Genomic DNA, 17218 nt, shown 5'->3' on the forward strand with positions numbered 1-17218 from the left:
TCCCCTAATCCGTTTTGCTCCGTCCTTTTTTTTCGGGGAGGGGGGGAGATCGGTTTTAGGAAGGAGGGGAAGGAGAGGTGACTCCTCCGGCGCCCGGACCGCTCCGCCTTTCGCCAGCCCAGACGCCGTTTGAAGGCCCCGGGCACCGGACGAACGACGGCTCCTTCCTCGATGCGCCCGGCGGCTCCGGCACGCCCCTCGCCCGGCCATGGGCTCGTGCGCCACCAAAGGTGAGCTGTGTCCCGCTTGGGCTCACTTTTCCCCTTGCGATCCGGGTGGGGGCGCAGGGCGACCCCCGAGGTCGGGCTTGGCTCCTTGCAAAAGCGGTCTCTGCTCGGGCAGCGGGAGAGGGAGTGGGAGTTGGGGGGGGGGCTTCAGGTAGGAGATGCGCCTCCGCCCCGGTCTACATCTGCATCCTTGTAGCTTAAAAGGATGCCGGAAAAGCAGGGGGGAACATGCTGGGGAGGGGGTCGGGGGGGGGGTCTTTGTGGAAGTGGTTCCCGATTTGGGACGGAGGTGAGATTGGATCGCTTTTCTCCCCCCCCCCTCCGCTCAGTCCATTTGCCGGCGGTGGGTGAAGGGACACGAAATGATGCAGCCATTGGAAGGCTGAAACGCTGCAGAGGTCATTCTGCATTCTGTACATGTTCAAAGGATGGGGCCGTCTTTCCTACTTCAAGGAGCAGCTCGCTCGTTCGGCCACGCAAGCGCCTCCGTCCTCCAAAACGAGAAAGCAGCGGGTTGTTTGCAAACCCCCACCTGTAGGGTAGGGAGGAGGATGGGGCCAGAACCCCCCCCCCCCCCCCCACACACACACACACACACACGAAAGTATCTCTAGTGGCAGGCAGATTGCCTCAAAGGAAAGGGGGGGGGCAAGTGGAAGTCTGCAGCGTGACAGGTGTGGTGGGAAAATAGTCCCAGCCAGTCCAATTTTTTTTTTTTTTACTACCGGTTCTGTGGGTGTGGCTTGGTGGGCGTGACAGGGAAAGGATATTGCAAAATCTCCATTCCCACCCCACTCCTGGGGGAAGGATACTGCAAAATCCCCATTCCCTCCCCACTTCTGGGGGAAGAACATTGCAAAATCTCCATTCCCACCCCATTCCTGGGGGAAGGACATTGCAAAATCCCCATTCCCTCCCCACTCCTGGGGGAAGGACATTGCAAAATCCCCATTCTCACCCCACTCCTGGGAGAAGGATAGTGCAAAATCTCCATCTCACCCCACTCCTGGGGGAAGGACATTGCAAAATCTCCATTCCCACCCCACTCCTGGGAGAAGGATAGTGCAAAATTCCCATTCCCTCCCCACTCCTGGGGGAAGGATACTGCAAAATCCCCATTCCCTCCACACTCCTGGGGGAAGGACATTGCAAAATCTCCATTCCCACCCTGCTCCTGGGGGAAGGACATTGCAAAATCTCCATTCCCACCCTGCTCCTGGGGCCAGCCAGAGGTGGTATTTGCCGGTTCTCCGAACTGCTCAAAATTTCTGCTACCGGTTCGCCAGAACCTGCTGGATTTCACCCCTGGTCCCAGCACAGGGAGAAAGAAAGCAGCCAAGAGTCAGCCTTGTTTCTACCACCAGCTACTCACAGAAACTCTCCATTTTTCTAAGTCAGGGGTTCCCAACCCCAGGTCCGTGGACCGACAACAGTCCTCGGCATGCCAGAAACCAGGTCCGTGCAAACAAGCAAAGCCCCCTCCATGGGATGCAGGTAGCACACGAAACCACGTTTCCCCCCTCCGGTCCACGGAAAAATACCTCTCCACAGAACCGGTCCCTGGTGCCCAAAAGATTGGGGGGCAGCTGCACTAAGTGACCGAATATAGGACTTGGGGGGAGGGAAGGGGGCATGAGATTGTAAGTTTAAGAGCAGCATATCAGGTGGGTTTCTTTTGGCAAGCAACATGACAAAACGGCCACCCAAACAGTTTAGAAACAATCAGGAAGGAGACCTGAGGACTAGAATCTTGAAGCAACTTTCATTGCCCAGAGGTCAGTCCTGAAAATGGATTTTTGTGCAGGAAATCCATCTTTCCCATCCCTGGGGTGCTAGTTCCCTATGCTGTGAGGCGAGAACGATTATGGGATGGAGAGTTTCTCCATCTCAGGTAGAAGAAACCCACGATCCCTTTCAAAGACTCCCAGATATTGTCTGTGGAATTTCTCGGTCATTCAGGCCACGGTTGTCCCAAAGGTGCCCTTTTCCAAGTCCAGCTGCCTTTCGAAAAAGCACCTTTGAGACTCCCAGGTAACGTGGGTCCTAAAAGAAGCCCCCCACCCCCACCCTCCTGGCTGCCTTCTGCAGGAAGATCAAAGCAGAGGAAGCAGTAGGAAGCATCTCGCCCCCTTCCCTTCCCTTCTGCATGTGAAGTGACAAGAAATCCGGGCTTGCTGGCTACAGGGAGGCCCTCCCAGTTTCTGAGAGCCCCTTGAGCCTGCAACCTTTGGGTGCGCAGACCCACACAGAGCAGCCAAAGGCCCCAGGCCGATCTAAATGCCAATGGAGAGGACCAGCTCCTCCCTGGATGGACTCCCCAGTGCGCATTGGCCAGCTACTGAAAGGGTGGTCACTATGAAGGCCAAACTCATAGTGGAGCAAGGGACACAACCCCCCCCCCATTTCCTGACTTTTATCATCACTCTGCTAAACAACTAATTCCCACAACAGTCAAACTATTTATTAAGACTGTATTGCTATTTTTTTTACTATTAGTTTTTTCCCCGAATGCTATCACTCTGCTTAAGAACTCCCATAACACTGTCAAATAATTTACTAAAGACTGTATTACTATTATTCTTCTCTACCTTACTAGTATCTATCTCTTCCCACTTATGACTATAACCATGTCGCTTGGATCTTTCAATTTATATTGTTTTTATTTGTTTCCTAGTACGATTTGATAGCTTATTAGTAACCTTGACTATCACTAAGTGTTGTATCTTTTTATTCTTGATGAATGTATTTTATTCTCCTTATGTACACTGAGAGCGTATGCACCAAAGACAAATTCCTTGTGTGTCTAATCACACTTGGCCAATAAAGAATTCTATTCTAATTCTAATTCTTATTCTATTCTATTCTATTCTATTCTATTCTATTCTATTCTATTCTATTCTATTCTATTCTATTCTATTCTATTCTTCTATTCTATTCTATTCTAATTCTGTTCTATTCTTATTCTATCCTATCCTATTCTAATTCTGTTCTATTCTTATTCTATCCTATTCTATACTATTTGTACCCTATGACTATCATTAAATGTTGTACCTTATGATTCTTGACGAATGTTATCTTGTCTTTTTATGTACACTGAGAGCATATGCACCAAAGACAAATTCCTTGTGTGTCCATTCACACTTAGCCAATAAAGAATTCTATTCTATTTTTTTTTTTGGGGGGGGGGGGGGGGATGGCTTGAAGGATGCCTTAGCTACACGGCCCTCTCCCCATCCCAGAGCCTGGCCTGTCTGTGCTGCTGCTGAACCTCCTGCTTTCTTTCTGCAGAATTCCTCACGAGGGCCCACAAGGAGGGAGGCACTGTCCCTCTGCCAGACCAGGAAGGCAGCAATCCACCTGTCACCCCCCCAAAAGAAAGCAGCTGTGAGGTAAAGGCTGGCACCCCTCCCCTTAAGAGGAAAACTTTTCCATCCCATTTCTATCCCCTCTTCCCCCGAAAGCAAGCACTGACGGTTTTTGACAATGAAAAACTACACCATTGCATTCATCAGGGCAATGACAAATAATACATTGAAAGTGACATACAATCGGGCGGGTAGCTAAACATGCAGATAAAAAGCCAAAACGGTACAGGGCGAAACGTAATTTAAAGGCCTGTTACTGAAAACGACAGCTAGGATGGTCTCAGGTGCACCTCCTAGAGGGAAGAAAAGGACATTTCAAATTGGGGACAGCAACTGCCCAGAAGCCCCTTCCTGCACCCTATCCCAGGAGACGTCTTCAGAAATGATTAAATTCCACCCCCCTCCCCGGTTCTGGCTGGCAGGGAGTCCCCACAGGCTGCATGCAGCTCCCCCCTCAGAGGCTGGGGCTTCCTTTAGATCAGGGGTCTCCAACCTTGGCAACTTTCAGACTTGTGGACTTCAACTCCCAGAATTCCTCAGGCAGCTTTGGGAGTTGAGTCCTGGGAGTTCACAAGCTTTTAAAAGTTGCCAAGGCTGGAGACCCCCGCTTTAGACCCACAACCAGCCAGGCTGGAACAGAGCAGGCCATCCTAAGTCACCTCCCTCTTCTTTTCCTGCAGAAGTCCTCGCGGGGCTCTGGCGGGGCTACCTTGGCGGCCTACGACGTGACAGCCCTTGCTACCTCTTCCCTGCTGGGTAGGTATGCCCTCCGGATCAATGGCTTCCCAGCAAATTCTCGGCCAACAGAAACACAAAAGAGGCCCTTCTCCATCAGAGCAGCCTCACGCCAAAGGCCAGGAGAGCTGCAATGAATGTCCACGTCGCCTGATGTCCGGGGGGGGGTGTCCCTGCTGTGGTGGGGTGGGGGTGGCGGCCACAGTGCCCGAAACACGGATGATCCAAAGTGAACAGCTTCCAAGGCATCGGAGCAGCTGGATAAAACAGCAGCTCTGCATCTCTGGGATGCTTTAATCTGGATTCCTGAGGAAAGGTTGGACTACATGGTCTCAAGATCCCCCAACGTGATGATCCTCCTTGTTCGCTGGGTGACACTGGCAATGGTGTGGGTGTGGTCAGCTCGATAAGCATCCCACCAGAAAGGAGCCTCCTATGGGAGAGGGGCCCGGAGACGGGTAAGGGAGGGCCACCTTTTTCAGGGATCGGGCAAGTCCATCTTCACCGGCTGCAAAGGGGGTCTTCGCCGCTCCGCTGCAGCTGAAGCGTTTGGACAGCAGGCAGATGAATGGGTCTTGCGCTGTTGGTTTCCATGGAAACCCTCTGTAGTTTTTTCTCTTTTTTTTTTTCCCCCCCACCGAGCCGGGAAAGGAAGGCAGCAGAGCTGGCACGGTGGCATTCGTCGTCCCCCCCCACATGGCTCCCCCAGGTTCCCCCATCTGCTCGCGCCTGGGCTCAGTCCTGCTTCTCCTCTGTCCCCCAGGCCTCATCCAGAGCTTGAAGGACCACATCACCAAGCCCACCGCCATGGCCCAAGGACGAGTGGCCCACCTCATCGAGTGGAAGGGCTGGAGTGCTCCCCCCGTGGGCTGGGAGCAGCCCCCTACGGAAGAGGTGCTGTACGAGGAGCTGACCGACGAGCTGAAGGAGGCTCGGTTTGCGGCAGGTGAGGGAAGGTGGGGGAGAGGGATGGAGGGGGAGGGGGGGGCTGGTGCAACCAGAGGGAGACAGGAGGGGGCATCTGGCCAGCATTCTCTGTTTGCAGCTACTGGGCATCCCTTGCTTCCTGCGATGGGAAGGCTGGTTTATCAACTCTTCGGAGCTTGCATTTGGGGGGGAAGGTGTCTCAGTCTTGTCCCAGGCCGTCTGTGCCTCACCTCCCAGCTCTCCGGCCCCTCTCCAGGTGTGGCTGAGCAGTTTGCCATCGCGGAAGCCACTCTGAGTGGTTGGTCTTCCCTGAACGAAGAGGAGCTGAGCAACAGGCGAGGCTCGCAGGACGTGGTCCAGCTGCCAGGTATGATCCCTGGCCTTTGGCCCAGGATGGGTCCATCCATTCCTTTTGCTTTTCTCTCAGTCCCCCCGACTCTCCTCCTCTTTCTCCTCTTCTTCCTTCTTCTCTTTCCGACCAGATCTGGAAGGCATCTATCTGCAGGACGGCCTTCTCCTTTGCCCGCCGGCTCCGGCAAGCGGCCTCCAGACCTTCGCGCTCTCCAACCAGGGATCCCCCATCCCAAGCAGACCCTTGAAAGCGAACGAGTGGAGCAGGGCCAAAGGCGGCTTGGGAATGGCAGAAGGGAACCCGCCCAACGCCCGTAGATGGCAGCAGAGTGCCACATCCCTGCGCTACGTGGACAGCAGCTCTCCCTCCGAGGATGAGGTCTTCTACGACTAGGGTGGCGAGGCTGGCAGCAACGGCGGTGGCATTAGTAGCTCCAGGAGGGACGGGATTGCGTGGGCCGATGGGGGTGTGTGTGTGTCTTGCTCCAGAGACGGAGAGGCCTCTTCGTAAGCCCAGCCCACCCTTTGCCTGGCGGCCTGAAGAGCTGGGTTCAAGAAATGTATTACGGTCCCAGAGCCGTTTTGGTTGCAGGAGGATATACTTTTTCGACGCAGCCCGTCAAGAGCCTGATCCATGATTAGCACTTTCGGCATCGAGACGGACCCTGTGCTGCCGGCAAGGCGGTGGGGGAGGCCCGGTGGAGGATGGACTTGGAGCAGGGGTCGGTATCCGGGTGGAAATTCGGGACGAGGCTCCCTTCAGGGTTTCCTGCCTACATGATCCATACAGCCTCCTGTCCCTTCAAGTGCTTGCTAATGTTCACAGAGCAACGTCAAATCCTTCCATACGGACTAAAGGATGGCTGGCCGAGGAAGGTTGTACTGAAGGTGTAAATAAAAACAGGTGCCGCAGAAAAACGCCGTCCACCTTTTTGCCTGAAAGGAACCTGCCGGGTGCCCTCCAGTGATCCCCTCCATGTCTGAGCTGGGAGAAAGAGGTTGGCCTCGGAGGTACCTGGGGGCCCTCTCCAGCTGGGGAAGGAAGGAAGGAGCAAGGCAGGCTTGCTCTGATTGGAGGCGAGGTCTAATCCAGCCTGACTGAAGGACATGTCTGTGTGTGTGTGTGTGTGTGTGTGTGTGTGTGTGTGTGTGTGAGTGTGATAAAGGAGGAGAAGCCAGCAGGTTCCCGGGACTCTTTTTCGTTAACTGGGGAAAGGACACTGCCAGGTGAAGCCCCTTTCAAAACTCCACTCATCTCACGCTAGAGCCTCTACTCAAGAGTTACCAAACTGGGGGAAATCTTGAGACGTCTATACATTACAACCATTCTGTTGTGTCTTTTATTTCTTAAAATGCCCAAATATCTAAAAAGGGCCTACATCTTCCACTTGCCACTCATTTTTTTTAAAAAAAACAACTTTGCAGTGAATTTACCGTCCTCCCCATGGTTCAACTTTAGGCAAGACTAAATTTCGCTAGCAAACAAACACCAGGTCACAAACACCCCACCCCCACCCCCAACCCCAGGAACTAAACCTACAGCTTCACGTCTCCACGGGCTTCCGCTATCGCCCGGCTTTGGGATTGGCCAGCTCTTCTATGGCTTTCCTGAGCTGGAAAAAAAAAGAAGAAAAAGCAAAGCTGAGAACGGGGCACAGAGAGCGAGTCCACGTTGCAAACGTCCGGAAGTGCCTTATCTCCATTGGGGAGGGTCTCACCTTTCCCTCGCCAGCTCAAGAGGGAGGCTGCAGGCCCCCCCTTTTCAGGCCAACGATGCCCTGCGTTTTGGCATAGCAGTAGAAGCCGAGCTTCCAGAGCGGCCGCCTGTCCTCATCGCCCCAACCAGGAGGGCAGATGGGAAGGAGGAACTGCACCCCGCTGTGCCCTCCTGGGGCAGCCCAGCTACTCACCTCCTTCCTGGTCACGATTCCCACCACTTTCCCCAGCTGGGTGACAAAAGCCCGCTGCAGGTTCAGCATCTCAAAGAGGTTGTGGGCCTGCAGGAGAGAGAAAAAAAAAAAAAGACGCTCAATGCTCCTTCCCTCCTCTGGAACAACAGTCACCAATAGGTGGTCCGTGGGCCATTGGTGGTCCGTAAGAAAATTTTGGTGGTCCACAGAAAAATCTTTACATTTTTGCATTTTTTAAAAAATATTGCATTAAATCAGGGATCCTCAAACTACGGCCCCTGGGCCGGAGATGGCCCGCCAAAGCAATTAATCCCACTCGCTGACGGGATGGGGTCCTTCAGGCACTTAGCTTGGCTGCCTGTTTAGTAGCTCCAGCCCCTCCCTCCCTCCCTCCCTGCGAGTCCAGATGCTTCAGTGAGCGGTGCACAAAATTTCAGCTGGGCTCCTCGAGAGACAGAATTTGCAGGGGGGGGTAGCGATCTAGCACCCGGGCGGGCTACAAGACAAACATTCATTCTTGGCCGTATTTGAGATTCCAGGCTGCAAAATGGAAAGCAAAGCTACGGTTGACCCCGGGCACTTCTCTCTGCTAACAGGCAGTCAAACTAAGTGCCTGAAGGACCCCATCCCGTCGCTAATTCGTATTAGCGGTCCGTGGGATTTAAAATTATGAATTTAGTGGTCCCTGAGGTCCAAAAGGAAAGCCCCTTCTCAGAAACCTCTTCCCCCAATGGACCCCCCCTTGAAAACCCTGCCTGGCCCTGTTCCAGTGGTGGGTTTCAATTTTTTTTATATGGCTTGTTGGGCATGGCAGGGGAAGGATACTGTAAAATCTCCATTCTCACCCCACTCCAGGAGGATACTGCAAAATCTCCATTCCCACTCCACTCTAGGGGAAGGACACTGTAAAATCTCCATTCCCACCCCACTCCAGGGGAAGGATACTGTAAAATCTCCATTCCCACCCTACTCTAGAGGAAGGACACTGTAAAATCTCCATTCCCACCCCACTCCAGGGGAAGGATACTGCAAAATCTCCATTCCCACCCCATTCTAGGGGAAGGATACTGCAAAATCTCCATTCCCACCCCACTCCAGGGGAAGGACACTGTAAAATCTCCATTCCCACCCCACTCCAGGGGAAGGATACTGCAAAATCTCCATTCCCACCCCACTCCAGGGGAAGGATACTGCAAAATCCCCAGTTCCTCCCAATCAGCTGGGACTCGGGAGGCAAAGAATAGATGGGGGCGGGGCCAGTCAGAGTGGTATTTCTCTGAACTACTCAAAATTTCCGCTACCGGTTCTCCAGAACTGGTCAGAACCTGCTGAAACCCACCTCTGCCCTGTTCCCCAGTCAATCCCTCCCCCCACCGTTCAACAAAGTGGCAGCTTCCCTGCCTGCTGATGTTGCTGCCCTGGCGCCTCAGCAGAGGAATGAGTCTGGGTGCCCCTGACAAAGGCAACCTCTAGGGCACTCGACAGCCCGAAGTACCTGGTGCAGGGATGTCCATGGGGAGAGCTGCAGACTCACAGGACTGATGGTGCAGCCTTCTTTCAAAGTCTGGCCCGAGAGGAGCTGGAAGAGAGAAGCGCAGCCACGGATGTGCCGTGCAGCAGGATGGGAAGGAGTCCTGCCCCCCCCTCCCCAAATCCTGGAAAGCACGTGGTCAGCTCTTGTCGGAATTACCCTGTCGGGAATCAGACCTACCTCTTTCCCCGGCTCTTCCTGTGGCAGACTGGAGTCTTCATGGCTCTGGAGAAACTGGATGAGACTGGACCGCTGGATCGCTCCCAGCAGCATCTGAGACTCTTGAGGGAGAAAGAAGCAGAGGGAAGTGTCCAGTTTTGGTCACACTTTAAAAAAGAGATTGAGACTCTAGAAAGAGTGCAAAGAGCAACCAGGATGATGAGGGGACTGGAGACTCAAATATACGATGAACAGTTGCAGGAACTGGGCCTGGCTAGTCTAGTGAAGAGAAGGACCAGAGGAGACAGGATAGCAGTCTTCCAATATTTGAGGGGCTGCCCCAGAGAGGAGGGAATCAAGCTATTTTCCAAAGCATCTGAAGGCCAGACAAGGAATAGCGGATGGAAACTGACCAAGGAGAGATTCAACCTAGAAATGAGGAGGAACTTTCTGACAGTGAGAACAATCAACCCATGGAACAGAAGTTGCCTTCGGAAGTTGTGGGAGGTTCATCGCTGGAAGCTTTCAAGAAGAGACTGGACTGCCATCTGTCAGGAATGGTGTAGGGTCTCCTGCTTGAGTTGTGGGTGGGGACTAGATGACCTCCAAGGTCCCTTCCAACTCTGTTATTCTAAGACTGTAGTTTCTAGGAACGTGTTTGTGCGTACGGGCATATTTATGTTACAAATGCTTCAATGCCACTCCAGCCATAAGGTGGGACCCTCCCAGTAGACGGATCCAGCACGAGATGCACACAGAGAGACTCGCTGCTTTCGGAACACCGCCTTACCAGCATTGTCTACCACGGGATACTCCTGGGCATCCGTCGTGGTGACCACCTGGAGGATGTCGTGAAAGGTGGCTTCCTGGGACAGGATGACGAAATCGGTGTTCATGAACTCCTGGGTGGTGACCATGTAGGACCTGCAAGGGAAGCAGCGCTCACCAGACCAATGGCTTTATCAGGACAGGGCAGCGCTTTGGGAGAGAGGAGCTGCTGGCGCCTGCAAGCAAGGCAAGGCCAGAGGTGCTCTGGGAACACGCAGAGTGCCCGTTCTTTGGGAAGGCCAGCATCCCGATCCCTGGGTCCCCAGCAAGCCAAGAGGGCAGGGCAGCTCACTCGATATGCCTGCTCCGGATGCGGGGAAGGTACGGTAGCTTCTTGACAATGATGGTGCCATCGTAGAAGGAAGGCTGGAACTTCTGGGCAATGGCGTTGGCCACCAGGACGGCCAGCAGGACAGGGAGGATGTGGGCGATCTGTCCGGTCATCTCAAAGGCCAGCAAGGCGGTGGAGAGGGTGTGGGTGACCGAGCCAGAGAAGGCAGCGGCCCCTGGAAGGGGGAGGGGAGAGCAGAGGGTGGCCGATCTCAGGGGGAGCAAAGGTGTGTGTGGGGGGGGTTGTTTCCACACTGCCTGTGCCTCCCTGAGTGCCAAGGAAGCCTCTCGACATACCTGCCAGCGCATACGCCCCAGGGATAATGGGGCTGGGAGGGCCCTCACCGGTGATGCCCATGGGGAAGAGGAAGGCTGCGGCTTCACCCACCAAGCGCCCGATGGCAGCTCCTGGGGAGGGAGAGAGAAAGATCATCTTTCCCTCCTCAGCCTGACAGACCAACCTCTCCGGAGGCTGAAAGCAGAAAACTAGAGAAAGTGGAAGCGCTCACCGCAGGGGTGAAATGCTCCCGGTTCGGACCGGATTGCCAGATCCGGTAGCGATGGAGGCGGATGGTTCGGAGAACCGGTAGCAAAAATCCCTGCCCCCCCCCACCCATTGCCCAGCTCGATCATCAGAGGCTTTTTTTTTTATTTTTAAAAGCATTTTTTTCTACCACCTCTGGCTGAAAAAATGCTTTTAAAAGTAAAAAAGAATCCTCTGATGATCGCGCGGCTCAGCTGAGATCGTCAGAGGCTTTTAAAAGCATTTTTTTTACAACCTCTTCAGCCAAAGAGGTTGTAGAAAAAATGGTTTTAAAAGAAAAAAATAAAAAGTTGGCCACGCCCACTGTCATATTACCCCACCACCACCAAGCCACGCCAAGAGAACCGATAGTAACAAATTTTACATTTCACCACTGGCTCACCGTAAATGAAGACGGGCATGAAGTACCCAGCGGGCATAGGCATGGTGGTGGCCAAGACCAGCATCCAGAACTGCAAGGGCAGAAAGAGATCAACGCTGGCAGCCCAGTCGTCTTCTTCTTCTTCTTCTTTTTTTTTTTTTTGAGAGCAGGGCCCGTGGTGGCTGGCTGGCTGACCGCTGAGCAAAGCAGAAGGCTGACGGAGAGTGTAAGCGAGAGCCCCTGGAAGGAGCTCTGCAAGGCCAAGAAGAGGTCAGAGGAGACCCGGCCCAGAGAGGGAGTTCTGCTGCGTGCCAGGCAGAGGGAGTTCCCCGACACGCACCTTCATCACCAGGAAGACAGACAGGGTGCCGAAGAAGGTGATGTCGGGGTGCCACCACTCCTCCCACAGGTTGAGGGGGTCCACCTGGGGAGGCCTGTCAAGCGAAACGTTCTGGGAAAGGACACTCCAGGTGCGGTTATCAAGCAAGGAGGTGAGCAGCTCCTTCATGCTCAGCTGCAAAAAAAGAAAGGGAAACGGTCTTCGCCTTCTGCCCCATGGCAGAGAGGGGCTGGCAGCCTCTCCCCCCCCTCCCACGAAGCTTGCTTCAGCTCCTCTGGCTTGTCATGGCAAAGAGCCAGCAGCACACACCCCCCCATGCGTTCTCCGCAGGCTCTAGCCCTTGGCAGCAATGGCTGATACGTTACCCTGGAGGCCATGAATCGTCCCAGGCTATGGGGGAAGGTGATGGAGGACAGCAGGAAGGCCACCAGCACCGAGTAGAGGGGCTTCCTGCAAAAGAAGGCCCAAAGGTCAGGGAGAGGGGAGGGGGAGAGTAGATTGGGAAAGCAACGTAACTCAAAAAGCCACCGGTTATGAAGGGGTCTGGGCTGGGGGCTGCTATTGGCAGCTGTACTTCTGGGAGGTAAACTTTGTGATGGAGAAGCAGAGAAAGCTTTAGAGATGAGCTTGCTGGCCAACATCGGTGGTCTCTCCAGTGAGCCCCCTTTTCAGGGAGTCCACTTCCTGCACAGGAAGCCTCCTCCGCCTCTCCGATCCCGGAATCAGAGGAGCCATCCCAGGGACTCTGGAAAGCTGCCCTCTGGCGGCTACTTACTCAGTGGCCAGCAGCCTGGCCGTGAAGGGGTTCCTCCGGACGTAGCCCAGGAACCAGCGCTGGCAGAAGAGGTACGCACAGCTCAGCACGCCGCAGATCACGCTGAAAGGGGGAGAGGAGGCCTCCCAATTGGCACGTGCTCTTGCCGCTGCACCCCTCCTCCCACAAGGAGACCCACTCCTCACCCGAGGAATGTGAAGAAAATGGTCTCCGGCAGGTCAAAGGGGAAATCAATTTTAAAGCTGGTCTTGAAGAGGGCTATGATGGTTTCTGGAAAGCAGGGGTGCAAAAGCTGAGGGGCTCTTGACTCTGATCTCCTGGAGCCCCTTCCCAGCTCCCACCCGGCCTCCCTGCCTGGCCCTCAGCCAAACAGCCCACGGGAAAGGGTCAACTCAGGAGCTTCCAAGCACAATCCAAAGAAGCCGATGAAGTGGTGTGGCACACCACAATCCTCCCCGGCTGGTCACCCCACCTGGAGCCATAGCATCAGTCGGCTGAGCCCCTCTGATGCACTGCTTCTGCCGAGCACTCATTCTCCCCCGCCCCACATCCCCAGACAGAGTGGCCGAGGGGATCCCTCCTTTGGGATTCCACTTGTGCCCCACCTTGTTCACTATTGAAAACAGCCAACAAGCGGAACATGAAGGCGCCGCAAGTTGCCGAGAAGAAGCCCCTCCAGTAATCCCGGACGGCAAAGTGGGAGGACACGACCTCGATGCTGAAGAGGACCCCTGGAGGAATGGCAGAGGGCAATCCAGAGAGTCAGTCCCACATCCATCCCGTCTGGCCACTCCCTGGCCCTCCACCTGCTTTGGCCTCCCTTTGCAAAGGGGCTACGTGTCTTACCACTGATGGGCGCCCCAAAGACGGTTGCCACGCCCACGGCCGCTCCTGCCACCAGCATCTCGTTCTGCTTGATTTTATTCTAGGCAAAGGAAAGGGGTGCCCTCTGAGGCTGCTGCCGAGTCGCCCTCCCCAGGAACCCCAAATGCTGGGCCGCCTTCGGGGCCCTCCAGACAGCCACACAGTTCTCAGCTGCCCCTGGACCAATCCCTGGGGTGTAGCCTCGCCTCCTCAGCTGTACCTCGTACTCCCCAGAAACGCTGGTCCGGATCTTGCCCAGGTAGGCGGCGATCATGCTGGAGAGGTGAACAAAGGGTCCCTGGCAGAGGCCGGGCGGAAGGAAGATGAAGATGAGAACCTGAAAGGCTCAGAGGGAGAAAGAGCCCCCCCCACTCCATCCAACGGTAGTCTCTCCCAGCAGCCCCCCCCCCCCCCAGACAAGAGGCTCATCTCCTGACCTCAGCCGGACCTTGAAGGTCTCTAGGAAGGAGATTTTACCACCACCCACTCTAAACATTCACCCCGGTTGCTGGGCTGACCCTGGCAGGATCTTCAACCCCTTGGCTTCCCTGTTTCTGCTCCTTCCTGGTTTGAAGGGACCCTGGCCCTCTTTCCCTCTTAAGCTGGGGCACCTTCAGCACAAGCTCTTTTTAAGGAGGAGGAGGAGGCCGTCTGAGGTGGGCAAGACCAAATAGATATGGGGCAGAAGCAACATCCGAAAACTTCCCCTCAGGGGTGGGGTGCTGAGGGTTCAGGAGAACCTCTAGCTAAGATTCTGTGCAGTTCGGAGAACCGCCCCCCCCAAATCCCTGGCTGGCCCCGCCCACCCTGCCCCCTCCCAGGAGTCCCCATGTGGCCCATTTTGGATGCAGGTAAGTGTAGGGCGCATGCGGAGGCTCAGGGAGGACGAAAAACAGGCCTACCGGAAGTTTGGGAAGGCTGGAAATGGGCCCGTTTCCAGAGGGCCTACAGAGCCATTTTTGCCCTCCTGGAGGCTCAGGGAAAGCGTCTGGAGCCCGGGGAGGGCAAAAACGGCCCCTCACGTTATGCAGGAGGAAGACTAGGCCACGCCCACCATGGCCACCCCCACCCAGCAACCAGGCAGAGAAGCCCTTGCTAAAATTTTTGAAGCCCACCCGTTTCCCCTCCAGACACCCAATTCCTTCCTCCTGTCTCTAGAACCGCCCCTCGGGACACTTTTCCCTTTCAAACCATCACGGCTTCCTTTCGGTGTCCAAAGGCTGAACGCCCCCTCCACCCCCCTCAGGCCACAAAGGCTCCGCTGCTTGGAGGCAAGAGAGAGAGAGAGAGAGATACCCGCCCCCTCCATCCACCCGCTAGACACGTACCACTTTTCCGAGGAAGATGGTGCTCCCGCAGGCGAGTGTGCAGGTCAGCCCCACGACTTTGGCCCCAAAGTTCTCGATGGCCAAGTACTCCTCCAGGATGACGCCGGTCAGGATGGTCTTGAGTTCGGGGATGCCGGAGCCTGGACAGAGAGGGCAGAACGATCTCTCCACCACTTCTGCCCGCCTGGCAGGAGTCCCTAGTGCCCGCCCGGAGGCGTCACAAACCCTAACTAACGAGCCAGGCTAGACACGATGTGTGAATGAGGCCCCGGAGTTGCCCTTTCTTCAGGCATCTTCCCTTTCAGGAAGAAGAACAAGGCAGCTGATGGAAGAAGGAAACCTTTATTTTATTTTATTTATTTTATTTTATTTTATTTAAATTTGTATACCGCCCTTCTCCTAGAGGACTCAGGGCGGTGCACAGCCAAGTAAAAAACATCCAATACAAAATTTAAAAATTTAAAAGAATTATACCCTTTGGCCAAAAATTTAAGAACCTTATGACTAAAACCCATTAAACAATAAAAATCTAATATCTCAAAAATGGGGGGGGGAGGGGTTTCACGCCAGCCCTGCTTGATGGAAGAGAAAAGTTTTTAGGGCACGGCGAAAAGCCCGGAGATCTGATATCCTCCGTATCTCTGGGGGCAAATCGTTCCAGAGGGCAGGTGCTGCCACAGAGAAGGCCCTCCCCCTGGGGGTCACCAGCTGACACTGCCTAGCTGACGGCACCCTGAGGAGTCCCTCTCTGTGGGAGCGTACTGGCCGGTGGGAGGCTATTGGCGGCAGAAGGCGGTCCCGCAAATACCCAGGTCCTATGCCATGGAGTGCTTTAAAGGTGGTAACCAACACCTTGAAGCGCACCCGGAAGACCACTGGGAGCCAATGCAGCTCACGCAGGAGAGGTGTCACATGGGAGTGTCCTCTCACTCCCATAATCCCCCGCGCAGCCGCATTCTGCACCAGCTGGAGCCTCCGGGTGCACCTCAAGGGGAGCCCCATGTAGAGAGCATTGCAGTAGTCCAGGCGGGAAGTGACGAGTGCCTGAGTGACCGTGCGCAAGGCGTCGCCATCCAGAAAGGGCTGCAACTGGCGAATCAGGCGAACCTGATGAAAAGCCTCCCTGGCCACGGCCGTCATATGCTCTTCTAAAGACAGCCGTGCCAACGGGCTCAGGCTGCCCATCTTTCTCCCCGCTCCTCTCACCCAGACTTGGGAGAAGAGAAGAAAGCTGCTTCCCAGTCCAAGGGCTGGAACAGGGGCATAATGACCACTGGTGACTGACCCCAGCCTCTATCCCGTCTCACCTCCAGCGTGCTGGGTAATGCTTTGGGCAAAGCCCGTGGAAAAAGCCGAGAGTGCGACCGGGTACATGGTCCAGGAGAGGAACTTCAGCACCGGGTAGTCTCCAACCTCTTGGTAAAGCCACAGGTGCGCTGGAGAATTCAAATGGAAGATGGCTAGGAACTGAACTGCCCCAGGACTGCCAGAGTCGTCTGCTACCATGGCTGCCCTGAAGGCATGGAGAACCTAACCCCCCCCCCTCTTGAAACTGGCATCCCTTGTGGCACGGGGTCTCCACAAGCGGCCCAAAAGATGCTCTTTCCTTTTGCTTGTCCCTCAAAGTCCAGCTTGGGGAGGGCGGTGGGATTTGGTGGGGCTTTTAAAAGCTCACCGCTGGCAACCCTGGAGACGGTGAAGTCCATGGCGAAGCTGACCAGCGCCATGATGACGCCCAGGGCAAAGAGGTAATACCAATCGTCCCCAACTCGGAAGAGTTGCCGCTTGAGGCACTCCAGGCAACCTGCAGAGGGCAGTAGACAGAGGCTGGGAATTATGGACAAAAGAGAGGCCCTGCCATTCCTCCCATGCCCAGCTGAGCTGTGCGATCATCAGAGGCTGTTTTTTTTACTTTTAAAAGCATTTTTTCTATAACCTCTTCGGCCGAAAAAATGCTTTTAAAGGTAAAAAAAAAAAAAGCCTCTGATGATTGCATGGCTCAGCTGGGATCGTCAGAGGCTTTTAAAAGCATTTTTTTCTGCAACCTCTTTGGCCAAAGAGGTTGTAGGGAAAAAAAAGCCTTTAAAAGCCTCTGGCGATCCCAGCTGAGTTGCCTGATCGTCAGAGGCTTCTAAAAGCATTTTTTTCTGCAATCTCTTAAGGTTGTAGAAAAAATGTTTTTAAAAGTAAAAAAAAAAAGTTGGCCATGCCCACCCAGTCACATTACCCCCCCCACCAAGCCATGCCCACAGAACCAATAGTAACAAATTTTAGATTTCACCCCTGCTCCAACCTCAGTGCCACCCATGTGGAAGCCACTCTTGTGGCTGGGTGGGATCTCCCAGGCTCCTACCGTGCACCTTGCGCCGGGCTTTTGGCCAGGGTCTCCAGTTGTCTTCCCAGGGCAGGAACACATTAGTCTCCTCCTCCACCTCCTTGTTCTTGGCTCTCTCTTTCTTCCCACCGGCTCTCTCTGGCCTCTCAGCAGCCATGCCCCGAGGCTGGGAGTGGACGGGGTCCCCAGAGGCCTCCTGCTGCAGCTTGTAGGGATCTTGGCCACAGGACGGAAGTGAGGAGGCACCTTTCCCTGAAAACGCAAAAGTTCTGAAAAGGTGAAATGAAGAGGAACGCGCACCCAGATCC

The 17218-nt window shown here is 54.7% G+C and overlaps 2 protein-coding genes across 2 annotated transcripts; one reads left to right on the top strand and one right to left on the bottom strand.

Annotated features, from left to right (window-relative positions):
• The first annotated feature begins 181 nt into the window (after nucleotides 1–181).
• On the top strand, nucleotides 182–6115 carry FAM131C (family with sequence similarity 131 member C). The gene is made up of 6 exons (XM_070956047.1): nucleotides 182–230; nucleotides 3516–3616; nucleotides 4273–4348; nucleotides 5091–5273; nucleotides 5511–5621; nucleotides 5737–6115. Exons 1-6 carry the CDS (start codon nucleotides 209–211, stop codon nucleotides 5997–5999), a joined length of 756 nt encoding a protein of 251 aa, XP_070812148.1. The 5' UTR covers nucleotides 182–208; the 3' UTR covers nucleotides 6000–6115.
• On the bottom strand, nucleotides 3732–17067 carry CLCNKB (chloride voltage-gated channel Kb). The gene is made up of 20 exons (XM_070956045.1): nucleotides 16929–17067; nucleotides 16251–16379; nucleotides 15883–16011; nucleotides 14576–14715; nucleotides 13468–13545; nucleotides 13230–13308; nucleotides 12989–13114; nucleotides 12569–12653; nucleotides 12384–12485; nucleotides 11974–12058; nucleotides 11609–11782; nucleotides 11290–11359; nucleotides 10661–10771; nucleotides 10326–10539; nucleotides 9996–10129; nucleotides 9227–9327; nucleotides 9011–9094; nucleotides 7516–7602; nucleotides 7146–7218; nucleotides 3732–3885 (listed from the first exon to the last, which is right to left on the bottom strand). Exons 1-19 carry the CDS (start codon nucleotides 17065–17067, stop codon nucleotides 7171–7173), a joined length of 2115 nt encoding a protein of 704 aa, XP_070812146.1. The 3' UTR covers nucleotides 3732–3885; nucleotides 7146–7170.
• Between the last annotated feature and the right edge of the window lie 151 nt (nucleotides 17068–17218).

The sequence above is a fragment of the Pituophis catenifer genome, unplaced genomic scaffold (genome assembly GCF_029215685.1).
Source record: "Pituophis catenifer annectens isolate HBS135680 unplaced genomic scaffold, rPitCat1.0.hap2 SCAF_18, whole genome shotgun sequence".
Lineage (NCBI taxonomy): Eukaryota > Metazoa > Chordata > Lepidosauria > Squamata > Colubridae > Pituophis > Pituophis catenifer.